Source organism: Salvelinus sp. IW2-2015, linkage group LG6.1, assembly GCF_002910315.2.
Source record: "Salvelinus sp. IW2-2015 linkage group LG6.1, ASM291031v2, whole genome shotgun sequence".
NCBI lineage: Eukaryota > Metazoa > Chordata > Actinopteri > Salmoniformes > Salmonidae > Salvelinus > Salvelinus sp. IW2-2015.
Genome location: NC_036845.1, coordinates 12029806 through 12057056, shown reverse-complemented (window position 1 = coordinate 12057056; position 27251 = coordinate 12029806). Strand labels below are relative to the sequence as shown.

The window sequence follows — 27251 nt, the reverse complement described above, 5'->3', positions numbered from 1 at the left end:
GCCAGGGCCGTGATCCCTGAGACGCCATCTTCATTACTGCAGCGTAACGAGCCCTCCACTGCGTCCCACAGCTAACCACATAACACATTAGTGCACCTGCCCTGGCTTTTTCTCACTTTCCCTTTGCCAATTTCTCCTACTCTGACTCTCTCTCCTCTTGCAAATATTGTTTCCTGCTTTCTCATTATGACTACCTCCTCTCTTTCCCCTTCTCATCTCATCCACTCCCTCTGCACCCATTCCGTTCTTTCTTTCTGTTCTACAAGGGAGCATCATAAAGTGTATAGTGACGGGGTAGGGGCTAGGGGGGGGTCGATTTGGGATTGGGTCTCACCTCCAGTTTGCCGCTGCTCCTCCCAGCAGCAATGAGGTTCCCCCGAAGCTCCATGGCCCACACGGCGCTTTCCCAGTCCGGGGTTCCCTGGCCCTGTGGAGCAGGGGGCTGGATGTACCCCAGGCTGCGTCTCCTCTGGGGAGGGGGTCCCGACGGGGGGGAGGGGGAGGAGTAGGAGGCAGTGAGGCCCGGCGAGGGAGGCTCGTGCTCTAGGTAGGCTCTCTCCACCAGCCCCCCGAAGTCAAAGCCATCCCTGGGCGGGGTGAGGAGGAGGTGGGAGGGGGGCTGGGAGTCGAAGTTGGTGTCGATGAGGGGGGTGAGGTCGGGTTGGTCCTCAAAGAGGGCCGGGCGTGGGGTGGTCCGCCGCCTGAGGGGGTAGACCTCATCCTCATCGAAATCCCCGCTCCCTGGTTCTGTCCCGCCTCCCAGATTCTCAGGTTCGACCACACCCACGGCGTCCCAGCCATCCCGTTGCTCCCAGCAGCCACTGCTGCTACTCCGCCGCAGCCTGACAGAGAGACAGTTTAGTGTTCAGGGAAGGAGGCTGGATATGCATGTAGGAGAACAGGAGGGAAGACTATGTTGGAAGAAATAAAGGACATGGGAATGGGAAGAAGGGTGAACACAGACAAAAAGTTCATATTGTACATTTATTATTACAATAATACAAGTTGTACTCCGAAGAGGTGGATGGTGCCAGGTCCAAAAATATAAACATTATGCATAAATACAAGCATGAACTGTCCATACAGTATGTGTGTATGTAATCCTGTATTGGCCAAGGTGACCTTGTGTAYGTGTGCGTGTCTTACCCATGTTTAGGAATGACAGTGAGGCAGTCTCCAGTCTGAGCGTCCCACACACGGATCTGTCCTGCCAGACAACAACTGGCCAACAGCATGCCATCACTCGCCAGACACTCTATATCCTGGGGGGGAGAAAGAGAAGCAGAGAGAAAGAGAGAGGAAGGAAGAGAGAGAGAGGAGAGATACTTGTAAAGATTCATGCAAATGAACAATGGTATGTGTGTATGTGTGTGTGCCCAGTCTCTCACCATGCTGTGTCCACGCAGCAGCAGGGGGGAGATCTCGCTGATGGGTGGCGAGTAGCCGTAGTCGTCGCAGGGCAGGTCACCGCGGCGACGGCGTCCGTGGGCCACGCCGTTCTGGCCGTAGTTGCGAGGACAGAGGACCCGGTAGAGACAGAAGAGCAGCAGCACCAGCAGAACCCCTGCCGCCAGGCCCAGAGCTGCTACCCTAGAGAGAGAGAGGGTTAACCCGTTTGCTGCCTTCTCTATATGTGCCAATAAAGMTGGTTTGGATTGCATTGAGAGAGAGCGAGCGAGTTAGAGACAGAGAGTACCAATGACGGGGAGACCAAGTCATCTCATGGCCCGCACAGAGCATCTTACAACAGAAAGACTTGAACCTTGAGAGAAGTGTGAACTTGACGCAATGGCGTACCGACATATATCCTCAGCTCGTCAGAAKGACATTCCATAACATGACCGACTGTTCATTGTCCCCCCATGAGGAATGCCTGGAAAGCAGAGCYGTATGGAATGGGTCCAGTGTGTCCCTCTAGTGGAGACGGTTGTAAAGGCAGAAGCCTAAAAAGCACCTGTCGTTTAGAATGAGTCACTGCCATGACGCACGGGTGTGACCAGCTCGACGTGCAATACCAGTCCTGAAACCACGGCAGAGTCTGATTGGTCCAGCACACGTCCTCTCTCACACATGCTCATGCATGGAGTCAGTGTGTACATACTGACTTTATTGTCCCCTAGGGGAAAGGTTATACCCATGTGCTGTGCACAAACTGGCTGCACATAGCACATGTTCAAGCCAATCACACCACCTCAGTGGAAGTATGCAAATGTGGACCGTTAAGAGCCGGGGACAAAATGGTTGTTTTCCCCTCACCTTATGGTTGCACTTCCATTCACACTACAACCGAAAGCAGCCTTTCCATTCACACTACAACAGAAAGCAGCCTTTCCATTCACACTACAACAGAAAGCAGCCTTTCCATTCACACTACAACAGAAAGCAGCCTTTCCATTCACACTACAAACAGAAAGCAGCCTTTCATTCACACTACAACGAAAAGCAGCCTTTCCATTCAACACTACAACAGAAAGCGAGCCTTTCCATTACAACTACAACAGAAAGCAGCCTTTCCATTCACACTACAACAGAAAGCAGCCTTTCCATTCACACTAACAACAGAAAGCAGCCTTTCCATTACACAACAACAGAAAGCAGCCTTTCCATTCACACTACAACAGAAAGCAGCCTTTCCATTCACACTACAAACAGAAAGCAGCCTTTCCATTTTGAGGCTTGAAATGATGTTAGAAAATGATCATACTAATGTAACTCCATCACCGCCAAAGGCCTAACATAATAAAATAGTGTCTAACATTGATTGGCAACCAGTTTTATTTGTTTATGATTATTATAAACAGGCTGAGGGAGATTCTCTGACGGTTGTCTCTGACGGTTGTTTCTACCAAGTCTGTCCCCAAACAATTTGATTTGCTGGTTTTAAGCATTAAACGTTCAAATAGCTCTTTGCTGACTGTTGCTGGGTGCTATCGTCCTCCATCAGCACCGGCCTGTACCCTACCTGCCCTAAGCTCTCTCCTGGCCTCTTACATGCTGACCAGACCGGACACGTCGCGTGCGCAAGCGCTGAAAAATACATTTAGAAATCCATGTTATTTAATTATTGCACTCACACTGCTCGCGCACGCAAACGAGCGTCTGCGTTGCCAAGGGCTAAAATAGAACTCCTTTCTATTTCTGACGCAGATTGCGCTGCAAGTCCTGCCTCTCCCATCTCCTCATTGGTTTATAGAAGCAGGTACCCACGTTGCCATCGCTCATTGGTGTATACGCGTGGGTGATTGAAAGCACGAACTGTTTTTGGCCGGTCATTGTGGTAATACTATGAAAGTTTAGACATGCCAATCACCATAATAAGTGTCAAGAGATCGAAAAAAGCTGGAAGGAGAAGAGATGACTAAGAAGACGATTCGGTTGACCGTTTTCATGTGTGGATAATCTGTCGGAGTAAAGAGGACCTTGTGGCATTTTCCAGGTAAAATAACAACTCAATGTTTATATCCCAGGACAAATTAGCTAGCAACAGCAAAGCTTAGCTAAATAGGACAAAATTAGCTAGCATGTGAAAGGCTAGCTAGCTAAATTGCATTACATGTTTTAATGGCTTTTCGGCCTGTCCCCAAAATTAAATGTAATTGGTTCAGAGTTTGGCTTTGATATTTTAAACGCTGCGTGTTCGTCGATCCGCGTTTGGTGTGGGGGACACAATAAATGTGTGCACGATGGCGCACGCGCGCAGCCGGTTTGAGTTCCGTGTTACACTAAGTCTGAATTTGTCCTGCTAGGTGACCTAAACTGGGATATGCTTAAACCACCTGACCAAGTCCTAAAGCAATGGGACTCCCTAAATCTTTCTCAGATTATCACCAATCCCACAAGGTATGACTCCAAACACCCAGAAAATGCTACTCTCCTCGATGTTATCCTCACAAATAATCCTGATAGGTATCAGTCTGGTGTTTTCTGTAATGACCTTAGTGATCACTGTTTTACAGCCTGTGTTCGTAATGGCTGCTCAGTGAAACGACCTGTCCTGATTTGTCATAGATGCTAAAAAACTTTAATGAGCAAGCCTTTCTTCATGAACTGGCCTCTGTAAAATGGTATAGAATCAGATTGATCCCCTCTTTCGAAGACGCTCCCCCCCCCCCCCAGTGGTATTGTTAACAAACACCCCATAAAGGAAATGAGAATTAAAAACAGGTTCAGCCCCTGGTTCGACCGTGATCTTGCAGAGTTACTCCACCTCAAGAATTGCATTTGGCCAAAGGCTCGGCACACGCATACTCAGGCTGACTGRCTATCGTTCAGGCAAATGAGAAATAAGTGCACTCAGGCTATCCGGAAGGCCAAAGTTAGTTCCTTTAAGGAGCAGTTCTCTCTCTGTGGGTCTAACCCAAAGAAGTTCTGGAAAATKGTTAAAGAYCTGGAGAATAAACATCCCTGGGTCGCTCCTCTTTTCAGTTCGCTGCTGCTAGCGACTGGAACAAGCTGCAACAAACACTCAAGCTGGACAGTTTTATCTCAATCTCTTCATTCAAAGACTCAATCATGACAGTTGTGGCTGCTTTGTATGATRTATTCTTGACCTTTGTGCTGTTGACTTTGCCCAATCATTTTTGTGCTGCTACCATGTGTTGCTACCATGTTGTTGTCATGCTGTGTTGCTACCATGCTGTGTTGTCATGTTTTGCTGTTATGTTGTYGTCTTAGGTATCTCTTTATGTAGTGTTGTGTCTCTCTTGTTGTGATGTGTGTTTTGTCCTATATTTATATTTTTAATCCCAGGCACCYGTCCCGCAGGAGGCCTTTTGCCTTTTGGTAGGCCGTCTTTTGGTAGGCCGAATTTGTTCTTAACTGACTTGCCTAGTTAAATAAAGGTTAAATAAAATAAAATAAAAGCAAGAGTTTCAAAGGATTCTGTCCTTGATTGGACAACCATAGAGATACGATAGAATCTACTTTATTCTGGGAGAACCATCCAGGCCCCTCCTCCTTGACCCAAAGATTCAAATTTKTTCTTTATTTAACCAGGTAGGCTAGTTGAGAACAAGTTCTCATTTGCAACTGCGACCTGGCCAAGATAAAGCATAGCAATTCGACACATACAACAACACAGAGCTACACGTGGAATAAACAAAACATACAGTCAATAATACAGTAGAACAAAGAAAACAAAAAGTCTATGTACAGTGAGTGCAAATGAGGTAAGATAAGGGAGTTAAGGCAATAAATAGGCCATGCTGGCGAAGTAATTACAATATAGCAATTAAACACTGGAATGGTAGATGTGCAGAAGATGAAATAGATAAATAGATAAATCTCCATCTGTGCCTGGCCTGTGTTCCAGAGATGACCTTCACCACTGTGGCCTTTATCTCAGATATGAACCGTGAACACTGATCTGGGTTTCACAGATAACCATGACCTGAYGAATATGATTCAAACCTTCCACTTCCAATGAAAAACCTCCCTGGCGTTACACATCACAGTGGACACAGTTCCAAAGTTGGATCCATTTGAATATGCTATTGGTCAAGGACGTAGTATACCACAGGAAAAACACTGGTGGTCTCAAGCAACACCCTCTGCCCAATTCTGTTTGTTCTAATAGAAACATTGACGTTGGCCTGCCTGTTGCTTTGAAGAACCTTTGTCCCCTACTACCAACAAAATAGAACTAGGGAAAACACAGTTGAGAGACCGTTTCACTCAGTCCCAAAACCACACCAAACATCACCCACTCCACCATGACATCATCAACCCACGGACATCTTACGAGTAACCTGACAGCCAATCAGATGAGCCGGTAGACAGGACCAAAGTCTATGAGTCAGTGAAGGGGTTTATTTTGCATGGCCCTGTGCCCCGGGTGGGTGGGGGCACCGATGCAAAACGAACCTCGCCCAATATCCAGTCAACTCAACTATAGAGATAAGACAAAAACAATTTTCTCTTTCTTCCTACCGTTTTTGAGATAACCATCGACATGGTGACGGACTGTTTGGCCGTGTTTCGTTTACAAGGTTAGAAAGAGGAAGAAAAGAGAGGTGTGGGACTAGCGTTGCAAATCCTGGTTGGACGGTTCCGGATTTCCTGCTTATTCCTTCCTGATTCTGGGAATCCTCCAACCAGGATTTGGGGAAAACCATGGAATTTATTGAAAGTTTCCAGGAATTTTGCAACCCTACGTGGGACAAATGCAAACATATACTGTATGAGATGTGGGTTTGGACTTTGTGGATTATCACTGAATCTCTTGGCCTTGACGCCATAATCGTTCACTATAACATTGATCTTTCGCCTGCACAAGAGCATTAGCATGGACTTTGAAGTGGTGTGCACTGTGCATGGGTGTGTGTGTGTGTGTGTGTGTGTGTGTGTGTGTGTGTGTGTGGTGTGATCACCAATACACACAAACCAACACACACACACACACACACAAACACACACACCAACACAACCACACACACACACACACACACACAAACACAACACACACAACACAGTGATGTGTGAGTGTGAGTGTGAGTGTGTGTTGTGTGTGTGTGTGTGTGTGTGTGTGTGTGTGTGTGTGTGTGTGTGTGTGTGTGTGTGTGTGTGTGTGTGTGTGTGTGTGTGTGTGTGTGTGTGTGTGTGAAAGTGTATTTGAAAACATGAAGTGCATGGATTTGTAGTAGGGGGAAAGTTAGTCAATCTGTAGTTTGAAGGCATTGGAAATGGAGGTTGGTGCGTGTGAGAGTGTGTCGGTACTGATTGTAGAGCGGAGGTTGGGGTGTTAAGTTTCTGAGGCTGGCGGCGGGGGTGGCGTGTGTCCTGGGGGTGAGCGTCTCGATGCTATCCGGGGGCTCAGGTGAAGTGTGAAGGGAATGAAGGCAGGAATGCTGATGTATCTTGTGGGACAGAAAGGATAAAATGAATTTTATAAATTACACAATGAATTCTACCCTTTCTTGCCCTTCATAACAAAGATGTAAGTAGGGTTCAAGTGGCAACACACATATGCACATAAACAGCCATTAACTCATTGTCCCTCCTTTGACTACTCTTGGCAGAGTATATTATAGTAGCTTGAAGAGCGAGGGCAGTGTTGAAGACAGCCTCTCAGCTCTCATTTCCGCCTGTCTCGCAGCTGATCGGGGCAACAGGGGTGGGGCCTGGGTGGTGGGGTATCCTTTGGGGGCCGTGGTGGCCTGGGACTGGTTCTCTGGAAGCGGGGTGGGTTCAGCGGGGGCGGGGAGGAACTGAGGGTGCTTGGCGGGGTCCTCTGGTCCAGGGAAGACGGGCTACTCCCCAGGTGGGGGGGGACCCCGGCCGCCTGCCCCAGGGGGCTTGTTTCGACACTTGGGCTGCCAGGGTATGGGGGGGTAGGAGGCAGCCGGGGGTCCGGTGAACCAGGATGCCAATCCAGATCATGTTACTCCTCAATAATAAGGGAGAGGGACATGTTATGCATAATGAGACTACTTCAAGGTAAGTACTGTAACTTCGAGAGTCATACGAGAGACATATGAAGGTCTGGGACATGAAGGTAACACGCAGACACGAGCCCAGCGGCAGATCTGCTGTGAAAGAAGCCTTGAGACAGTCACCTCAAGGATTTTTCACACTGCATGTTTTTAGTCCAGTGGCAATCACCTCTTTCCATCACACAAGTATTTGTTACAGACTGGACTGAAGTGAAACTGAGTCAGAAGATTATCGTAAATTTCCCCAATTGCCCAGAAATCAGTTGGGAAGATTCCAGAAATCAGGACAGGGAATAACAGGAAAAATTTGAATTCTCAATCCTTAATGTTTGAAAGCTGTGCATTTAGCAAAATAATCGTGCAACCCTAACTTAAACGGTCTTTTCAGGAAGTGCTCAGCCTAGTCTCACCATGATGACGCGCTGGGTCAGAACGTGTGCGGGCCAGGAGTAGACACAGGGGCGGAGCCCTCTGGCAGACGCGGTTCTGAGGGGGGTTGCAGGGTGATGGTGTGGGCGAGGGCGTGGGGAGGAGGCGCCCCGAGGGGTAGGGGGACCGGTTTGGACGGGGGATACCCGTCGGCGGAAGAGCGGTTTAGATGCGGCAACTGTGTGTGTGGAGGAAGTTTTTGGGTGACGGGCATTGGTGGGAGTGTTAACATGTATGAGATAAAGTAGTGAGTACGATAGTGGAAGTCATGTGTTGGATTAGTGTTAGAGTAATGCATGTTCTATGATGTACAGGGAAAAGGTGGATAAGAGAGATGTCAATATTTATGAGCACGTAGACTGCGGAGACTCATGTATCAGAGTGTGTGTTCACTCTTCATGCGTCGGTGTAATGAAAGAACTGTGGTGAAGAAAAACATCTGAAGGAAGAAGTCAGACACCAGCCCCACCACAGCAAACAGACAGAACTCCTGGAAACACAGAGAAATAAACAGGCCGCTCATAACATACACAGTAGAAGTGKGTGTGTGCATGTTGTGTGGCAGTATGATCTACTCTGTCTATGTGAATGAAAGTGTGTGCGTACCTGTGTTCATACGCCAGTGTGTGATAGATTGGTGTGTGTGTGTGTTACCTGGATAGCGGGCACCAGGGTGAAATATCCTATGAGGATGATGCACAGCTCTGTGGCCATGTTCTTCATGATAGACCAGCTCTCRTTACTAAGGCCTGGAGAGGGACAACACAATACCACATTAACAAATGCTTGGATTTCACGCACACACGTTTTGTTCTTATAAAATTAATTCCCATTCCAAATCCTATTTTCCCTATTCCTAAAACTTACCATAACCCTAACCCGTAACCCCTTACACAAATTATTTTTTCATGGTACTTTTTACCCCTTTTTCTCCCCAATTTTGTGATATCCAATTGGTAGTTAAAGTCTTGTCTCATCGCTGCAACTCCCGTACGGACTCGGGCGAGTCGAAGGTTGAGAGCCACGCGTCCTCCGAAACACGACCCTGCCAATCCGCACTGCTTCTTGACACACTGCTCGTTTAACCCGGAAGCTAGCCGCACCAATGTGTCGGAGGACACGGCGTACAGCTGGCGACCGAAGTCAGCGTGCATGCGCCCGGCCCGTCACAAGGAGTCGCTAGAGCGCGATGGGACAAGGACATCCCGGGCGGCAAAACCTTCCCCGAACCCGGACGACACTGGGCCAATTGTGAGCCGCCTCATGGGTCTCCCGGTTGCAGCCGGCTGCGGAWCGAACCCAGGTCTGTAGTGACGCCTCAAGCACGATGCAGTGCCTTAAACCGCTGCGCCACTCAGGAGGCCCCCTWACACTAATTCTAACCTTAAAATAGCATTTGTCCTCATGGGGACATGGGAAATGTCCCTACGAGGGAGAATTCTCCTTGCTTTTCCCATCCTCGTGGGGACTTTTGGGGATTGTAGGTCCCCACAAGGATAGAAGAACCAACCCACACACACTCTTACCCTGAGCGATGCGTAGTTTGACCTCCAGGTCAACAGGGGTGGACACCACAGACTTGGTGAGAACCAGGACGTTCTCCAGCCCTATCACCACCACCAGATAGGGGAAGATCTCACTGACAGAGAGAGACACACAAGCAGAGACAACATGATTACAAAGCTGTTGTGAATAATACTTGAGTAATAAGCGCTCTGAGTGCTCTTAGAGAGCTTATTCGTGGATCAGRTGATAGATGCAAGTTTGGATGTTAGGGTGGGAGAGAGGTCAGGTTTTTCAATTTGATTGATTTGATTGTCGTCAAATTGTCGCACAAATAAAAAACAGGTTAAAAATAGAAAACGGGACATTTAGTAGACAAGAGTACAGATGATGAAAGAGAGAAGGGACGATTGAAGACAGACAAGGTTTGACAGACAGTAAACCAGTGATATGCTATCATTACACGTGAAGATAAGGGTTGGAGGTCAGTACGTAACAAAACTATGCCACAGAAGATAAAGACCAAACACACGTGTTATTACTTCAACAGGCTTTATTGTATGGCCATTGTGTCAATATGCACGACAGTGGGTATGTAGGTCTGTGTGCGTGTGGACCCTGGAATCTTGATTGATGGTTGGTGAGATTTGGATGGTGTGAGATGGTCACGCCATCCTCTACATTCCAATAAGCTGGGTGTGATTGGCCAGGTACGCCACATCGATATCTATCCCCGCCCTCTTAAGAATCCCTCCTGCCCTTTAAGTCCACATCTGTTGCCCTTGGTAACACAGTCCCCTGTCACTCCCTGTACATTAACGTCTGCAGTCCCACAGTAATCTATACAGATCAATGAGCAGGAGAGAGGGTCAGGGCTTTTAGAGAGAAATGTGAGTCAGTGCTATGTGTGTGTGTGTGTGTTGTGTGTTTGTGTGTGTGTGTGTGTGTGTGTGTGTGTGTGTGTTGTGTGTGTGTGTGTGTGTGTGTGTGTGTGTGTGTGTGTGTGTGTGTGTTTCTCACCCTCCATTGAGTGTGGGCGTCAAGCCGAACAGGGTGCAGAGCCCCACAGACATAAGCAGAGAGCTGAGCACTGTTACCACGGCAGCCAGCGCCAAGCCCATTTTGACTTCACCATGTCAATCTTACCTGGAGAGAGGAAGGAGTAGATTAGATGGACAAGTCTAACACACTGGAGAAAGAGTTAACATAGAAGAGTCTACACACACTGGGAGGAAAGAGTTAACATTAGACAGAGTCTACACACACTGGGAGGAAAGAGTTAACATAGACAGAGTCTACACACACTGGAGGAAAGAGTTAACATAGACAGAGTCTACACACACGAAGGAAAAGTTAACATAGACAGAGTCTACACACACTGGAGGAAAGAGTTAACATAACAGAGTTTACACACACTGGAAGGAAAAAAAGTTAACATCGACAGAGTTACACAAACTGGAAGGAAAGAGTTAACATAGACAGAGTTTACACACACTGGGAGGAAAGAGTTAACAGACAGTCTACACACACTGGGAGGAAAGAGTTAACATAGAGTCCTAACACCCACACTACAAAGAAGAATGTCTCTCAGCATGAGAGTTTATGCAGCTTTTAGTTGAAATTAGGTTTGTGCACAGTATATATTGCATGTGTGTGTATGYGTGTGCATGCCAGCATATTGTTGGTGTTGGCACACATTGGTGAGTCTTATCATGGTAGATTATTATGGTGGACTACAGTGTTCCTGTGTAGGAGATTATCCCTGGACTAGACAGGAACAGCCTTGGCTAGGACTCAGTCAAACACACACACACACTAATCTGGACCTTGGCTCTGTGGCCTTGACTGGGCACCTGGGAACAATATCCCAGTGAAAACGAGAGGCCCCCAAAGCAAGACATCCGACTTCAGCATTTCATTTGAAATCAATTTCCCCCTACCGGCCTTAGTAATGGGACACATTACTTCAAGAAAGAAGGGATGGAAAGAAGGATGTATCTTTAACTCAATGAAACTAAGCCAACTCTTTCAGATCAGTGCAGATGAAGTGAACATCTAGACTTTTGAGATGCCCCCGTGGCGCCCAGACTCCAGTCAGAGACTTACGTGTGGAGAAGTAGATGTAGGCGAACAGTATGATGTAGGTGGTGACCAGGGGGATGAGCTCGGCCATGCCTATCTCCTCCTTGAAGTGCACGTGCACCATGTGGTCCTCGCGCAGGCTGCAGTTCACCGAGGGGTGCAGCTGGCGGAGACGCGCCCGCATGCTAGACAGGAACCTGGCGTCGTAGCTGCCCAGGACCATGGTGATGGTGTAGGTGACCACTCTCTTCCTGCTGTACAGACTCACCCCTGTGTGTTTCACCGGGACGCCAAACAGCAGGTCTAACACACACACACACACACACACACACACACACACACACACACACACACACACACACACACACACACACACACACACACACACACACACACACACACAACAGAGACAGCATGGAACAATATCAACATTACCAGTCTGCCTGACACTATTTGGGCCCAGAGTATGGGAGCAGTGAGGAGCGTGCCCAATTTGACTGGAGCACGGAGCGAGATTCCCAAAAGGCTGGAGCGTCAGCCATCTTGCCCGCTCTAATTTCGCTCCAAAAAAGTAGCGCTCACTTCAGGAGCTCAGGGCATGTCCAGCTCACCATGCATTTGTAGTCTACTTGTGTGCTGCTATAGCCCCATGCTTTAGCTACAGCCATGGAGTTCACAAAATATTTTTTATAAAGAAACTGATAAAACACACAGGTGCAAAAGTTGACTTATCAAGATGAGGACCAAGAGAAGGAGTTTGTTGATGTAGTGTCTACAACTAGAGAATCGTTGTGCAATCTGAAAAGATACGTATCCCAAAAGCATGACCGTATACTACATGCACATGATAAAAGAAAGGAACGAGGTTTGTAGATAACTGTGTCATTGTAGCAAAGTATTTATAAACAACAAAAATTGATCCCTTAATAGAGATAAATTAGGCCATAAATATTTTGTCCCAATAGGCCTGGTACATTCCCACTTTCAAGGAACTTTCCGTTTTTATTGGGTTATTCTGCCTAAAAACCTTTAGGCCTATCTATAGAACATTTTTAAAACAACTCTACAACTCAGCTCAAATGAGTCTCTTGTGAGATTGCAAATGTAGACTTCCTTACCATATTGCACTTACACACTACAGTACCTCTCATCTTCAGCAAAGCTAAAGCAAAGTAAAACACAATAATTGGCATTCTGGACAGGAAGACCTTGGAGCCCTCAGTTATTCTGCGAGTGGCCAAAAGGGTGTTCAGCATCCCCAGTTGCTCTGCAAGTGTGGAGAGGATATTCTCCGCTGCTGCCCGGCTCTCCAGGCACCATCGCATGAGCCTGAAGCCACAGACTGGCRTGTATTCAAAACATTTATTAAAAGGCACTGTAGACAGACTAATAAGGCATTTTTCATTTTGTTTGTATTTAATTCTAAGTAAGTCACAGCCTAAATGCCAAATTTATAGACTATAATGATTTAATACAACTAAATGCTGTTTAAATGCTGAGTGCTTTATGTCCCTACCAGCCTGGTGTCACATTCACAAATGCTTCACAATGTATTTCTTTGTAGGCTACAGCCTTGAAATAATTGAAATAATAGACTAAATCATTTGTTCCTTCTTAGGCTCCATGTCTGGCTCCTGACCTATTTAGTGTTAATATGCAGTTTAATATGACATGTAGCCTATTTGAAATGATGTTCACTTCTTACATTCACCTTCTCATGTTCATTCGAACACCTTTCATTCAAATCCATATGGTTTGGTTTCAATACTTTAAAAAAACAATTGGTACACCATAGTGCCCTCAAAGCTCATCACTAAGCTAAGGAGCCTGGGACACAACACCGTCTGCAACTGGATCCTGGACTTCCTTATGGGCCGCCCCCAGGTGGTAAAGGCAGCTAACAACACATCTGATCCTCAACATGAGGGCCCCTCAGGGGTGCGTGCTCAGTCCCCTCCTGTACTCCCTGTTCACCCATGACTGCACGGCCAGGCACGACTCCAACACCATCATTAAGTTTGCAGACGACAGTGGTAGGCCTGATCACCGACAACGATGAGACAGCCTATAGGGAGGTCAGAGACCTGGCCGTGTGGTTCCAGGATAACAACCTCTCCCTCAACGTGATCAAGASAAAAGGAGATGATCGTGGACTACAAGATAAGGAGGGCCGAGCGYGCTTCCATTCTCATCGATGGGGCTCTAGTGGAGCAGGTTGAGAGCTTCAAGTTCCTTGGTGTCCACATCACCAACGACTATCATGATCCAAACACACCAAGACAGTTATGAAGAGGGCACGACAACGCCTATTCAGGAGTCAGGAGACTGAAATGATTTGGCATGTGTCCTCAGATCCTCAAAAAGTTCTACAGCTGCACCATCAAGAGCATCCTGACTGGTTGCATCACGGCCTGGTATGGCAACTGCTCGGCCTCCGACCGCAAGGCAATACAGAGGGTAGTGCATAAGCTTCCTGCCATCCAGGAYCTCTATACCAGGCAGTGTTAGAGAAAGGCCCTAAATATTGCCAAAGACTCCAGCCACCCCAGTAGTAGACTGTTCTCTCTGCTACCTCATGGCAAGCGGTACCGGAGCACCAAGTCTAGGTCCAAAAGGCTTCTTAACAGCTGCTACCTCCAAGTCAAATGGCTACCCAGACTATTTGCATTGAACCCCCCACCACCACCTTTACGCTGCTGCTACTCTCTGTTTATTATCTATGCATAGTCACTTTACCTCTACCTACATGTAGATATGACCCTAATTACCTCGACTAACCTGTGCCCCCGCACATTGACTCGGTACCCCCTGTATATAGGCTGTCATTGTAAATAAGAATTTGTTCTTAAGTGACTTGCCTAGTTAAATAAAAGGTTAAATAAAATACAAATAAGTAAATATAGCCTCGCTACTGTTATTTTATTGTTGCTCCTTAATTATTTGCAAATACTTTAACACTTATTTTTCTTAAAACTGCATTGTTGGTTAAGGGCTTGTAAATAAGCATTTCACTGTAAGGTCTACATCTGTTGTATTCGGCGCATGTGACAAATACAATTTGATTTAGTAGGTCCAGGTAGTCACAAAAATAGACGGGTGTTGGTTAAATTGTGATTTTAATGAATGGAGCGAATTTGGCGCGGGTTTTTAAGTGGAAAGGACATGGAGCGCAAGCACCACTCCATTAGCGATGAGCGGCTCTGCTCACACGCTCTAGTTGGGGCTCAATGAGCATTAGCCAAAGGGATACAAAAGGATACTTCCTTTGCTCTGCCCTCCATTTACCTCACCCCTCCCTTCCCTGCCTCCCCTCTCTACCTCTCAGTGTGGCGGAGGTGTGCAGTCCTTTGGGTTCGTGCTGGTGGACGGTCTTCAGCAGGTCGGGGTCAGAGTCAAACAGCTCCCGCTGGTTCTGCCAGTAGTTGCCGGGGGAGACCAGCAGACAACCGTGCTCCGGCAGCACTGTCTGCATACGCCGTAAACCCGGCAACAGGTCCGTCACCTGCAGGCAGAGCGCCTCCAAGCTCCTGACCCCAGAACTGCAAAGAGACGAAAGGTAAGTCCGGTCAAGTCAAGGTGCATTTTAAAACGGTAGAGAAAGCTAGAGGTGGGGGAGAGACATTGGATGTGCGTATGTAGTTTCCCATACCCGTCGTTGTGTACATGGTTGCGGATCTCCTCCAGCAGGCTGAACACGCGGCCCAGTGGGGAGCGGAACACGTCCACAGGGACCAGCGTACTGTCCCAGGGAGACACAGCTGCCTTCACCAGGACCTGCTGGATGTAGGCCACCGGAGGACCCCGATACTGGAGGAACAGCGCCATAGAGGGTTTTGAAAAACATGGCAGAGAAACGGATGAGTTAGTTATTTTACAGTCCCTTTTTCAGCTGATATTTCAAAGAACTCAATGCAATTGGTAACTACCTGGTACCAAATGGTACTTAGTGGTGTTAGGTTTATTTTTAAAGATCATGATATTACAAATGTACCATGTAAACAGTCAAGCCATGTAGGTACTGTAAGTGGGGTGATCTTTTGACCATGAGTCTTACCCAGTCAGGCCGCTCGCCGAGGTCTCCCTGGGGCTCATGGGAAGGGACGGTGTAATCTCGGACCCGTGTGGTGAACTCCACCGGTCCGGTCCCCGGCAGAGGCAGCCGCAGCAGGGGGTAACTGAGAGAGGGGGGAGAGAGCGATGACTTGGGAGAACATGGGAGTGGAGAATAAGTGACAGTGTGGTCTGAATATTAGTTACAGGCCTGAGTATTGTGAATTATTATCCCAGCACTAAAATACACACCCTCTACCAAAATGATAATTTCCTTAGAGTTAAATGTACACTGAACAAAAATAAACACAACATGCAACAATTTCAAAGATTTTATTGAGTTACAGTTCAAATAAGGAAATCAGTAAATTGAAAAAAATTCATTAGGCCCTAATCTATGGATTTCACATGACTGGGAATACAGATATGCATCTGTTGGTCACAGATACCTTCAAAGAAACGGTAGGGGCGTGGATCAGAAAACCAGTCAGTATCTGGTGTGACCATTATTTGCCTCATGTAGCAAGACATCTCTTTAGCATAGAGTTGATCAAGCTGTTGCAAAGTTGCTGGATATTGGCGGGAACTGGTACAAGCTGTCGTACACATCGTTCCAGAGCATCCCACACATGCTCAATGGGCGACATGTCTGGAGAGTATGCAGGCCATGGAAGAACTGGGACATTTTCAGCTTCCAGGAATTGTGTACAGATCTTTGCAACATGGGGCTGTGCATTATCATTCTGAAAAATTAGGTGATTGCGTCGGATGAATGGCACGATAATGGGCCTCAGGATCTCGTCACGGTATCTCTGTGCATTCAAATCGCCATCAATAAAATGCGATTGTGTTCATAGTTTGTAGCTTATGCCTGCATATACCATAACCCCACTGCCACCATGGGGAATTCTGTTCACAATAGCAAACCACTCGCCCACACTACGCCATCTGCTGGTACAGTTGAAACCAGGATTCATCCGTGAAGAGCACACTTCTCCAGCGTGCCAGTGGCTATCTAATGTGAGCATTTTCCCACTGAAGTTGGTTGCGATGCTGAACTGCAGTCAGGTCAAGACCTTGGTGAGGACGACRAGCACACATATGAGCTTCCCTGAGACGGTTTCTGACAGTTTGTGCAGAAATTCTTTAGTTGTGCAAACCCACAGTTTCATCAGCTGTCCGGGTGGCTGGTCTCAGACAATCCCACAGGTGTAGGCCAATTGCACACTCCCTCAAAACTTGAGACATCTGTGGTATTTTGTTGTGTGACAAACCTGCACATTTTAGAGTGGCTTTTTATTGTCCCCAGCACAAGGTGCACCTGTGTAATAATCATGCGGTCAATTAGCTTCTTAATATACCACACCTGTAAGGTGGATGGATTATCTTGGCAAAGGCGAAATGCTCACTAACAGGGATGTAAACAAATGTGTGCACCAAATTTGAGAGAATTTCAGGGATCTTTTATTTTAGCTCATGAAACCAACACTACATGTTGCGTTTATATWGCTGTTCAGTATAATAATACATGTATGTGTATATAAGCATCCCTGAGTATGCAAGTGTGTGAATGTCTGTGTAAGAGAGAAAAAAAGAAGTCGGTGCCACTGCCTCCCCTGTCCTTTGTTGGCAGATTTAGCATTAACTAGAGACCGACCACTCGTTCCCCTAGGAAGAGGTTGGCTCTTACGAAACACACTGAGATTGACAAGATTTAGTAGACCGATACACTCGCACGTGCACGATTGCACGCCCCACACACAGACACAAACACACACACATACTTAATGAGGAAAGGATTGAAGGGGTTTAGCGCTTAATATGTATGCCGATACCATATCCACTCATGAATGTGTGTTTGTAAAACATGAGTCTACTAATGCCCACTAATTCCACCCTAATGCAAGAGTAAGTAACTACAACCTTTCATCCCAGGTTGTCATCGTCTTCACTCAACCATTCTCCTAGAAAGGACCACTTTCTAGGAGAATTTGCCCTGTGAACAAACTCATTTTAAATGAGAAAAAAAGAAAACCAACAAGTGCATTAAGTTCAAGGGCGCCTCCAAAATGTATGGAAAGCTACGAGGCTACTGAGGCTAAGACAAACAGCCAGAGTGACAGTGCTGCATTTGTCTGTCTCTGTCAGGTCATTGGGTACACTTTACCACGACTGGAAATGATGATGACAGCCTGGCAATACTGTAGCAAAGGGATGAATGTAGGTACAAATTTGGAGAACGCCAACCATGACCAGTTAAAATCTCTTACCCCTCGTGAGGAGACTACCCCACTGTGAAGGACATAGTCCTAGCTCTGTTGCTGAGAAGTCGAAGCCCACTTCCATAGACAGTCAAAAGCATTTCAAACCTCTTGAATAATTAACTAAAGATTCCAACAGGTCATTGGGAAATTGATTTTCAGGTGAGGACAGAACACACTGAAACGTTTATGGGTGTTCTATATACTAAACACTGTCAATACTGACTCAGTATCCTGACCTGCACCACATCAAAATGTGCAGTTTGCATAGTTCCAAAGTATAGTACAATAAATCATTTTTTTTTTTTCACATACACATATTTAGCAGATGTTATTGCGGGTGTAGCGAAATGCTTGTTTTTTAAAATAGTGACGTCACTGACAGTGTTACTCAGTATCTAAGTGCTTGAACACTCTTTCATCCTGTTTCTTTGGCAGCCTGTCAGGCCCGGGGCCACGGGATACAGATTTCTCTTTGAGGACACTACACCCTCTCTCCCGCTCGCTCTCCCTCTCTCTCTCTCTAAGGTCACTGTACTGCCACAAAGGGCTTTTGTTTTGCAGCAGGAGCCCCCACCTCCTGGGAGGCAGATGGAGGGCCAGGAACACACAGATAGGCCTATTCTCCAGGGGTCACTTTCTCACAGCCCTCTGCTGTGTCTCTCTTTTTAACTCTGCTTCCACCCCTTTAATTCCCTGCACTCAGTGCAGCCGTCAGCCAGCCGTGCTTTTGGCACGGCACTGCTGCCTCCACGGTTCCATGCTGTACCCTATTCGTTCCATCCTGTCCTGACTTCTCATCTGTGACCTTTCAACTGTGACGGGGTTGACCTCTAATGTGGAACTCTGAGGTGGAAAAGTGTGTGTTCTGTTCCGAGTGCTGATTTATGTGTGTGGCTATGGCCGTTTCATTTAGCTGACTGGGTTTTGCAGGGCCTGCTCCTTTTTCTCCCACCTCTGTTGTTTACCTCTATTTTTAATTTTCATCCATCCGCTTCTCTTCTCTTTTACTGACCTACCATCTCACCTCTGCCCATGTGGATAAAGAAATACATACAATCCTTTCAAAACCTGCCATAAACGTGTTCAGAGAAACCAGTACAAGAACTCTCACATATAATCTCTTGAAGATGCACACGCCCATCCCCAGAACCCGCTTCCCTCATAGACACTCCCCTTCCTCAGACGTACCAGCAGGCGAGAATACTGGCGGAGGTGAAGAGGATGATGGGCACCGGATAGGAAGCGCAAAGCAGCCCATGGCGGTAAAACGCCGCCGAGATCTTCTCTCGCAGCCGCTCTCTCACCGTCATCCTGGGGGGCGGGGTCAGCTGCCGGCCATCGGGGGGGCGTGCGAGGACGGAGTGCCGTGGGGCATCCAGGGACCTAGGGAACCACAGAGACGAGAGGTGTGGCTTAATACAAACTCAGAGATACCATGGTTGGGGTCAATCCAAATGGAATGCAGTCAATTCAGGAAGTGATTTGAATTGAAAATTAACAAATGGAAAAAGCTTTGAATTAAAGCATTGAACATAGGTGCCCTTATTGAAATTATTGACCTGTAATTTCAGTTTACTTCCTGAATTGACTGCCTTCATTTTGAATYGACCTCAACCCTGGAGGATACTCGGCACTCACCACATAATCAGCTGCTGCTGAATGTAGTCTGTGTTCATGTTGCTTTGGACGAGTCTGCCTTATTACCAATTTTTTACACAAAACACCTTAAACCCATATATGGTCACACACTGCAGAAACCAAAGAGAAGCTCTCACTAACTCCCTGTCCCATCAGAAACACCATAGATATCACGTCTACATTTCCCATCCCTAAACACCACCACAAGATATTTGGTCCTACCCGTCCGTCCCAAGTACAACCTCCATTAAGCGACAACCTTACCAGATTGGCTAGGCTACATCACAGTATCTTCTACCCCCCCCACCCTCAGACAAACTCAGCCCTGCCACAGCATCTATCTAGCTAGTCTAGTTATTATCCCAAACAAACTCAGCCCTGTCACAGCATCTATCTAGCTAGTGTAGTTACTATCCCAGACAAACTCAGCTCTGTCCCAGTTGCCTTTCTTTAATTGGAAAAAGTGCCTTTCTGTCCCAGTACCTGTTCAGGGGGAAGTATGGCTGCCTCTCACGCTCTCTCGTGCCTGTTTGGCCTAAGTCCTCTAAAGGCACCCGATTTTAAAGGTTTCACGGAGATCTCTGGCTTAAAACAACAGAGCCCTATTTCAGGCACCACAGCCAAAGTGTGACTGACTGGCTCAGCTCTACCCCCTGAGTACTCTGGAAACATTCCTGGGGGAATTTAGCCTACCTCTGGAGCGGCTTGATCTTCCACTATAAATACTCTATATACAGTAAACACAGCAGGCAGCACAACACACACATACCAACACAATGGCTAGAGGGTAAACCGACGGTTGAATTTAATCAGAGGCCTCGAGTGCCGTGACTCAACCCATTTCTACTTTGCTCTACATATTGACCTGATATCTAGCCTGTAGGTCCCATTATGCCCTGTTCGTCCATCTCCTCAGTCCTTCCCTGGTGTTGTGCAGGAAAGCGATCTCCGTCAGTGAGTTCATCTGGGATAGGAAACGCCACAACGAGGCTCACAGGTCTATGCCCCCACCCTCTCTACCTCTTTTTCCCTAGTCTCTCCATCCTGCAGCTACACGGGTGAGGCAGCTACACGGGCAAGTCAGTTAAGAACAAATTCTTATTTTCAATGACGGCCTAGGAACAGTGGGGTAACTGCCTTGTTCAGGGGCAGAACGACAGATCTTTACCTTGTCAGCTCGGGGATTCAATCTTGCAACCTTCCGGTTACTAGTCCAATGCTCTAACCACTAGGCGACCTGCCGCCCCAGTCGTCAGTGCATACCTCAGACTATAAAGCATTTTAAGACAAAGAAAACAACTGACCCAGCCAGAAATACCAGAGACTTTATGATGCCAAGTCTTGAGACATGTGCCACTATGGATTCCAGTAGACCAGCTCAGGGAGAGGGCAGCAGTTTACCTTCAGTAGGCCTACCTGCTTAACCACTCATACAGAAAACAATACAGCTTCTGACAAAACAGAGCATGTCATTATGTTCCAAAAGCACTTGTGCAAGAACATCAGGGACAAAAATGCCTCCCAAATCCATKAACCTCTTTTTACATAGTAGCCTGTGTGTACTACATGTTTTTCTAGTTGCAAGTTCCCAGGAAATGAAAATAAGATTTTAATTTAAATGGTGCGTACCGGTAGGCTACATTTTCCAAAAAATGTGCAGACACGCTTCTCTCAGAAACATGTTTGTTAGCTCATGGAGGAATTGGTAACAGAGTTACACAAGACTAGGCTTAAGATTTCATCATATGCTGCTCTGAAGAAAAGTGTGCCTGAAGTAAACCAAATAAATGCTTACCTCCTAACGATGCTTCCTAAAATCCCCAGTTTGAAGGCATCGCTGGATCCTATACAGTCCATTGCCATGATCCACACCTGTGTAAGGGGTCTTAAAACTCAATGTAAAAAAGCTGAGACTCCTGGCAAGTAGCAACATAAATGCAGGGATTTTAGGCTGCATTGAGAAGCAGCAAGATTGTATTTCAGCTCCCTTCTCCCATAGTAAACTGAGCACTTGCTCCTCAACTTTAATGCACCATAACTGTACAGACCATTCTTGAGTCAATGTCAGCTGGGACTAATGCCTGAAGGCTTTATTGCGACAACTCATTTACAGCCACCCATTTACAAACACACAGGGAGCAAATTGGCCCAGTCAATCAGTAACCACTATTATGTCATCGAAAATGGCAAAAACMCAGTCCAAAAACTACAATGAAAACGTTGAGTGACCCGTCACAAAGGCTTTAGTGATGAGACACAATGAACATTTAAATGGAAAATCAGTGGGCCTATGTGTATTGTGCAACAACAACAAAAAAACTCCTTAACATTCACATACTGAGTTGAATGAAATATCAGCTTTTTTTTTTTAAGAAAATTGTATGTAACGTGAATGTGTGGGCGTGTGTGGTTTGAACATGCATGAAACATACAGTAGGTGAATGAATGTGAGAAGTGTAAAAATGTGAAAGTGCACAGAATGTCAATAAGTCTATATTTGACTTTGAGATTCGAATTTGGACGGCAGATGGTTTTACTTCAACTAACCAAGTTTTAAGCAAAAAAAATAAAAGTGCTTGATTGTCTTTGCGACTGCACTTGAAGAAACTTTCAAAGTTTTTACCATTTTCCATATTGACTGGCCTTCATGTCTTAAAGTAATGATGGACTGTCATTTCTCTTTGCTTATTTGAGCTGTTCTTGCCATAATATGGCCTTGGTCTTTTACCAAATAGGTGCTATCTTCTGTATACCATACCTTGTCAAGACACAACAGATTGGCTCAAACGCATTAAGAAGTTAAGAAATTCCACAAATGAACTTTTAACAAGGCACACCTGCTAATTTGAATGCATTCCATTCCAGGTGACTACCTCATGAAGCTGGTTGAGAGAATGCCAAGCATGTGCATAGCTGTCAAAGGCAAAGGGTGGCTACTTTGGAGAATCTGAAATATAAAATATATTTTGATTTGTTCCAACACTTTTTTGGTTACTTCATGATTCCATGTGTTTTTTAATAGTTTGGATGTCTTCACTATTATTATACAATGTAGAAAATAGTTTAAAAAAAGAAAGAAAAACCCTTGAATGAGTAGGTGTCCACCCCAAACTTGTTACTAGTACTGTGTACACACACACATATATATATACATACACACACACATACAGTGGGGAGAACAAGTATTTGATACACTGCCGATCAGGACGACTGCACAGTATTGAGGGGAGGATGGATGGGGCCATGTATCGCGAGATCTTGGCCAACAACCTCCTTCCCTCAGTAAGAGCAATGAAGATGGGTCGTGGCTGGGTCTTCCAGCATGACAACGACCCGAAACACACAGCCAGGGCAACTAAGGAGTGGCTCCGTAAGAAGCATCTCAAGGTCCTGGAGTGGCCTAGCCAGTCTCCAGACCTGAACCCAATAGAAAATCTTTGGAGGGAACTGAAAGTCCGTATTGCCCAGCGACAGCCCCGAAACCTGAAGGATTTGGAGAAGGTCTGTATGGAGGAATGGCCAAAATCCTGCTGCGTGTGTGCGAACTTGGTCAAGAACTACAGGAAACGTATGATCTCCTGTAACTGCAAACAAAGGTTTCTTTACCAAATATTAAGTTCTGCTTTTCTGATGTATCAAATATTTATGTCATGCAATAAAATGCAAATTAATTACTTAAAAATCATACAATGTGATTTTCTGGATTTTTTGTTTTAGATTCCGTCTCTCACAGTTGAAGTGTACCTATGATAAAAATTAAGACCTCTACATGCTTTGTAAGTAGGAAAACCTGCAAAAATCGGCAGTGTATCAAATACTTGTTCTCCACTGTACATACATACATACATGCATACAGTTGAAATCAGAAGATTATATACACTTAGCTTGGAGCCTTAAAACTCGTTTTTTCAACACACTCCACAAATTTCTTGTTAACAACTATAGTTTGGCAAGTCGGTTTAGGACATCTACTTTGTGAATTTCAAAACAACTGTTTACAGATTATTTCACTTATAACTTCACTGTATACAATTCCAGTGGGTCAGAAGTTTACATACACTAAGTTGACTGTGCCTTTAAATAGCTTGGAAAATTCCAGAAAATTATGTTATGGCATCATTTGAGTCATTGGAGGTGTACCTGTGGATGTATTTCAAGGGCCTACCTTTCAAACTCAGTGCCTCTTTGCTTGACATCATGGGAAATAATAAGAAATCAGCCAAGACCTCAGAAAAAAAATTGTAGACCTCCACAAGTCTGGTTCATCCTTGGGAGCAATTTCAATCACCTGAAGGTACCACGTTCCTCTGTACAAACAATAGTACGCAAGTGTAAACACCATGGGACACGCAGCCGTTCATACGCTCTGGAAGGAGACGCATTCTGTCTCCTAGAGATGAAGTTACTTCGGTGGGAAAAGTGCAAATCAATTCCAGAACAGCAAGGACCTTATGAGATGCTGGAGGAACAGGTACAAAAGTATCAATATCCACAGTAAAACGAGTACTATAGCGACATAACCTGAAAGGCCGCTCAGCAAGGAAGAAGCCACTGCTCAAAACCGCCATAAAAAAAAAGACTACGGTTTGCAACTGCACATGGGGAAAGATCATACTTTTTGGAGAAATGTCCTCTGGTCTGATGAAACAAAAATAGAACTGTTTTGGCCATAATGACCATTGTTATGTTTGAGGAAAAAGGAGGAGGCTTGCAAGCCGAAGAACACCATCCCAACCGTGAAGCACGGGGGTGCAGCATCATGTTGTGGGGGGGCTTTGCTGCAGAAGGGACTGGTGCACTTCACAAAATAGACGTCTTCATGAGGCAGGAAAATTGTGGATATATTGAAGCAACATCTCAAGACATCAGTCAGGAAAGTTAAAGCTTGGTCGCAAATGGGTCTTCCAAATGGACAATGACACCAAGCATACTTCCAAAGTTGTGGCAAAATGGCTTAAGGACAACAAAGTCAAGGTATTGGAGTGGCCATCACAAAGCCCTGACCTCAATCCCATAGAGAATTTGTGGGCAGAACTGAAAAAGCGTGTGCGAGCAAGGAGGCCTACAAACCTGACTCAGTTACACCAGCTCTGTCAGGAGGAATGGGCCAAAATTCACCCAACTTATTGTGGGAAGCTTGTGGAAGGCTACCCGAAACGTTTGACCTAAGTTAAACAATTTAAAGGCAATGCTAGCAAATACTAATTGACTGTATGTAGTCTTCTGACCCACTGGGAATGTGATGAAAGAAATAAAAGCTGAAATAAATCACTCTCTCTACTATTATTCTGACATTTCACACTCTTAAAATAAAGTGGTGATCCTAACTGACCTAAGACAGGGAATTTTTACTAGGATTAAATGTCAGGAATTGTGAAAAACTGAGTTTAAATGTATTTGGCTACGGTGTATGTAAACTTCCGACTTCACCTGTATATACACACACACATGTATATACACATACATACACACTTAGATATACAGACATATACACACATATATATATATTTTTTTTTTTACACACATACATATATACACATACATACACATATATACACACTAAACGCTACATGCAACAATTTCAAAGATTTTACCAAGTTATAGTTCATATAAGGAAAACAGTTCATTTAAATAAAAATGATTGGACCCTAATCTATGAATTTCACAAGACTGGGAATACGGATATGCATCTGTTGGTCACAGATACACTACATGACCAAAGTATGTGGACACCTGCTCGTCAAACATCTCATTCCAATATCATGGGCATTAATACGGAGTTGGTTCCCTCTTTGCTGCTATAACAGCCTCCACTAGATGTTGGAACATTCCTGGGGGGAGCTGGGGACTTGCTTCCATTCAGCCACAAGAGCATTAGTAAGGTCGGGCACTGAGGTTGAGCGATTAGGTCTGGCTCGCAGTCTGCATTCCAATTCATCCCAAATGTGTTCGATGGGGTTGAGGGGGCTCTGTGCAGGCCAGTCAAGTTCTTCCACGCCGATCTCGACAAACCATTTTTTTATGGACCTAGCTTAGTGCACGGAGGCATTGTCATGCTGGAACAGGAATGGGCCTTCCCCAAACTGTTACCACACAGTTGGAAGCACATAATCGTTTAGAATGTCATTGTATGCTGTAGTGTTAAGATTTCCCTTCACTGGAACTAAGGAGTCTAGCCCGAACCATGAAAAACAGCCCCAGACCATTATTCCTCCACCAAACGGGTGTGGCTGAAATAGCCAAATCCAGTGATGTTGAGGGGTGGCCACATACTTTTGTATATATAGCGCACCTTTAAAAAAAAGTTATGGTGTGGATCAGAAAACTGGTCAGTATCCGGTGTAACCACCATTTGCCTTCGCATAAAGTTGATCAGGCTGTTGATTGTGGCCTGTGGAATGTTGTGCCACTCCTCTTCAATGGCTGTGCAAAGTTACGGGATATTGGTGGGAACTGGAACGCGCTGTTGTACACCTTGATACAGAGAATCCCAAACATGCTCAATGGGTGACATGTCTGGTGAGTATGCAGGCCATGGAAGAACTGGGACATTTTCAGCTTCCAGGAATTGATTACAGATCCTTGCGAACTGGGGCCGTGTATTATTAAGCTGAAACATGAGGTGATGGCAGTGGATGAATGGCACGACAATGGGCCTCAGGATCTCGTCACAGTATCTCTGTGCATTCAAATTGCCATCAATAAAATGTAATTGTGCTCGTTGTCTGTAACTTATGCCTGCCCATACCCCCATCGCCACCATGGGGCACTCTGTTCACGTAGACATCAGCAAACCACTCGACACCAAACATGTGGCCTGCGGTTGAGGCCGGTTGGACGTACTGCCAAATTCTCTAAAACAGAATTTCTCTGCTTATGGCAGAGAAATTAACATTAAATTCTCTGGTAACAGCTCTGGTGGACATTCCTGCTTTGATGACGATGCCAATTACACACTTCCTCAAAACTTGAGACATCTTTGGCATTGTGTTGTGTGACAAAACCTGCACATTTTAGAGTGGCCTTTGGTCCCCAGCACAATGTGCACCTGTGTAATGATCATGCTGTTTAATCATCTTATTGATATGCCACACCTGTCAGGTGGATAGATTATCTTGGCAAAGTAGAAATGCTCACTAACAGGTAAGTAAACAAATTTATGCAGAACATTTGAGAAATGTGTGCATATGGAACATTTCTGGGATTTTTTATTTCAGCTCATGAAACCAACACTTTACATGTTGCATTTATATTTTTGTTCAGTGTAGATGTGTAACTGATGTGAAATGGCTAGCTAGTTAGCGGTGGTGCGCACTAATAGCCTTTCAAACGGTGACGTCACTCGCTTTGAGACCTTGAAGTAGTGGTTCCCCTTGCTCTGCAAGGGCCGCGGCTTTTGTGGAGCGATGGGTAACGATGCTTCGTGGGTGAYTGTTGATGATGTGTGCAGAGGGTCCCTGGTTCGCGAGGGGACGGACTAAAGTTATACTGTTACAGATGCTCTTTCAGATCTGGAGGAGGAGCTGTTCAAAACATTGAGCCTGTTTATGTGAAGAGAAGTAGATCTTACAGAGTAGGGGTTAAATTAAACCAGGGTTGTCTAACTCTGTTCTAAAGGGTGATGCTTTGTCATTACTGTATCTGTACGAACACAAGGGTGATGCTTTGTCATTACTGTATCTGTACGATCACCGTTTCCCTCCTCTATGGCTGCTCAGATGGCACTAAGTGGGACAAAAAACACCCCTCCCCACCCAAGACATAATCGCCCCTCATCCCTCTCAATAACATCCTCCTGGTCAATCTCCATGGGCAGAGAAATCCCAAATACTCAGTTACTTAATGTGTAGGTGTT

The 27251-nt window shown here is 45.7% G+C and overlaps 1 protein-coding gene and 1 long non-coding RNA gene across 2 annotated transcripts in view; one reads left to right on the top strand and one right to left on the bottom strand.

Annotated features, from left to right (window-relative positions):
- LOC111964654 (sterol regulatory element-binding protein cleavage-activating protein-like) overlaps positions 1-22888 on the bottom strand; it is a 26614-nt gene extending 3726 nt beyond the window's left edge. The window contains 18 exon segments of the mRNA XM_070443816.1: positions 3-71; positions 335-842; positions 1147-1262; positions 1389-1671; positions 6715-6854; positions 7092-7247; positions 7841-8037; positions 8253-8349; positions 8514-8608; positions 9386-9498; positions 10383-10479; positions 10482-10508; positions 11469-11747; positions 14763-14983; positions 15094-15251; positions 15499-15619; positions 18947-19141; positions 21192-22888. Coding sequence (XP_070299917.1) covers positions 3-71; positions 335-842; positions 1147-1262; positions 1389-1671; positions 6715-6854; positions 7092-7247; positions 7841-8037; positions 8253-8349; positions 8514-8608; positions 9386-9498; positions 10383-10479; positions 10482-10508; positions 11469-11747; positions 14763-14983; positions 15094-15251; positions 15499-15619; positions 18947-19141; positions 21192-21259 — 2940 coding nt within the window. The 5' untranslated portion in view covers positions 21260-22888.
- On the top strand, positions 10557-10876 carry LOC139027892 (uncharacterized). The gene is made up of 3 exons (XR_011480033.1): positions 10557-10576; positions 10616-10729; positions 10807-10876. It is a non-coding gene; the product is annotated as an uncharacterized lncRNA (long non-coding RNA).
- Positions 22889-27251: the final 4363 nt, after the last annotated feature.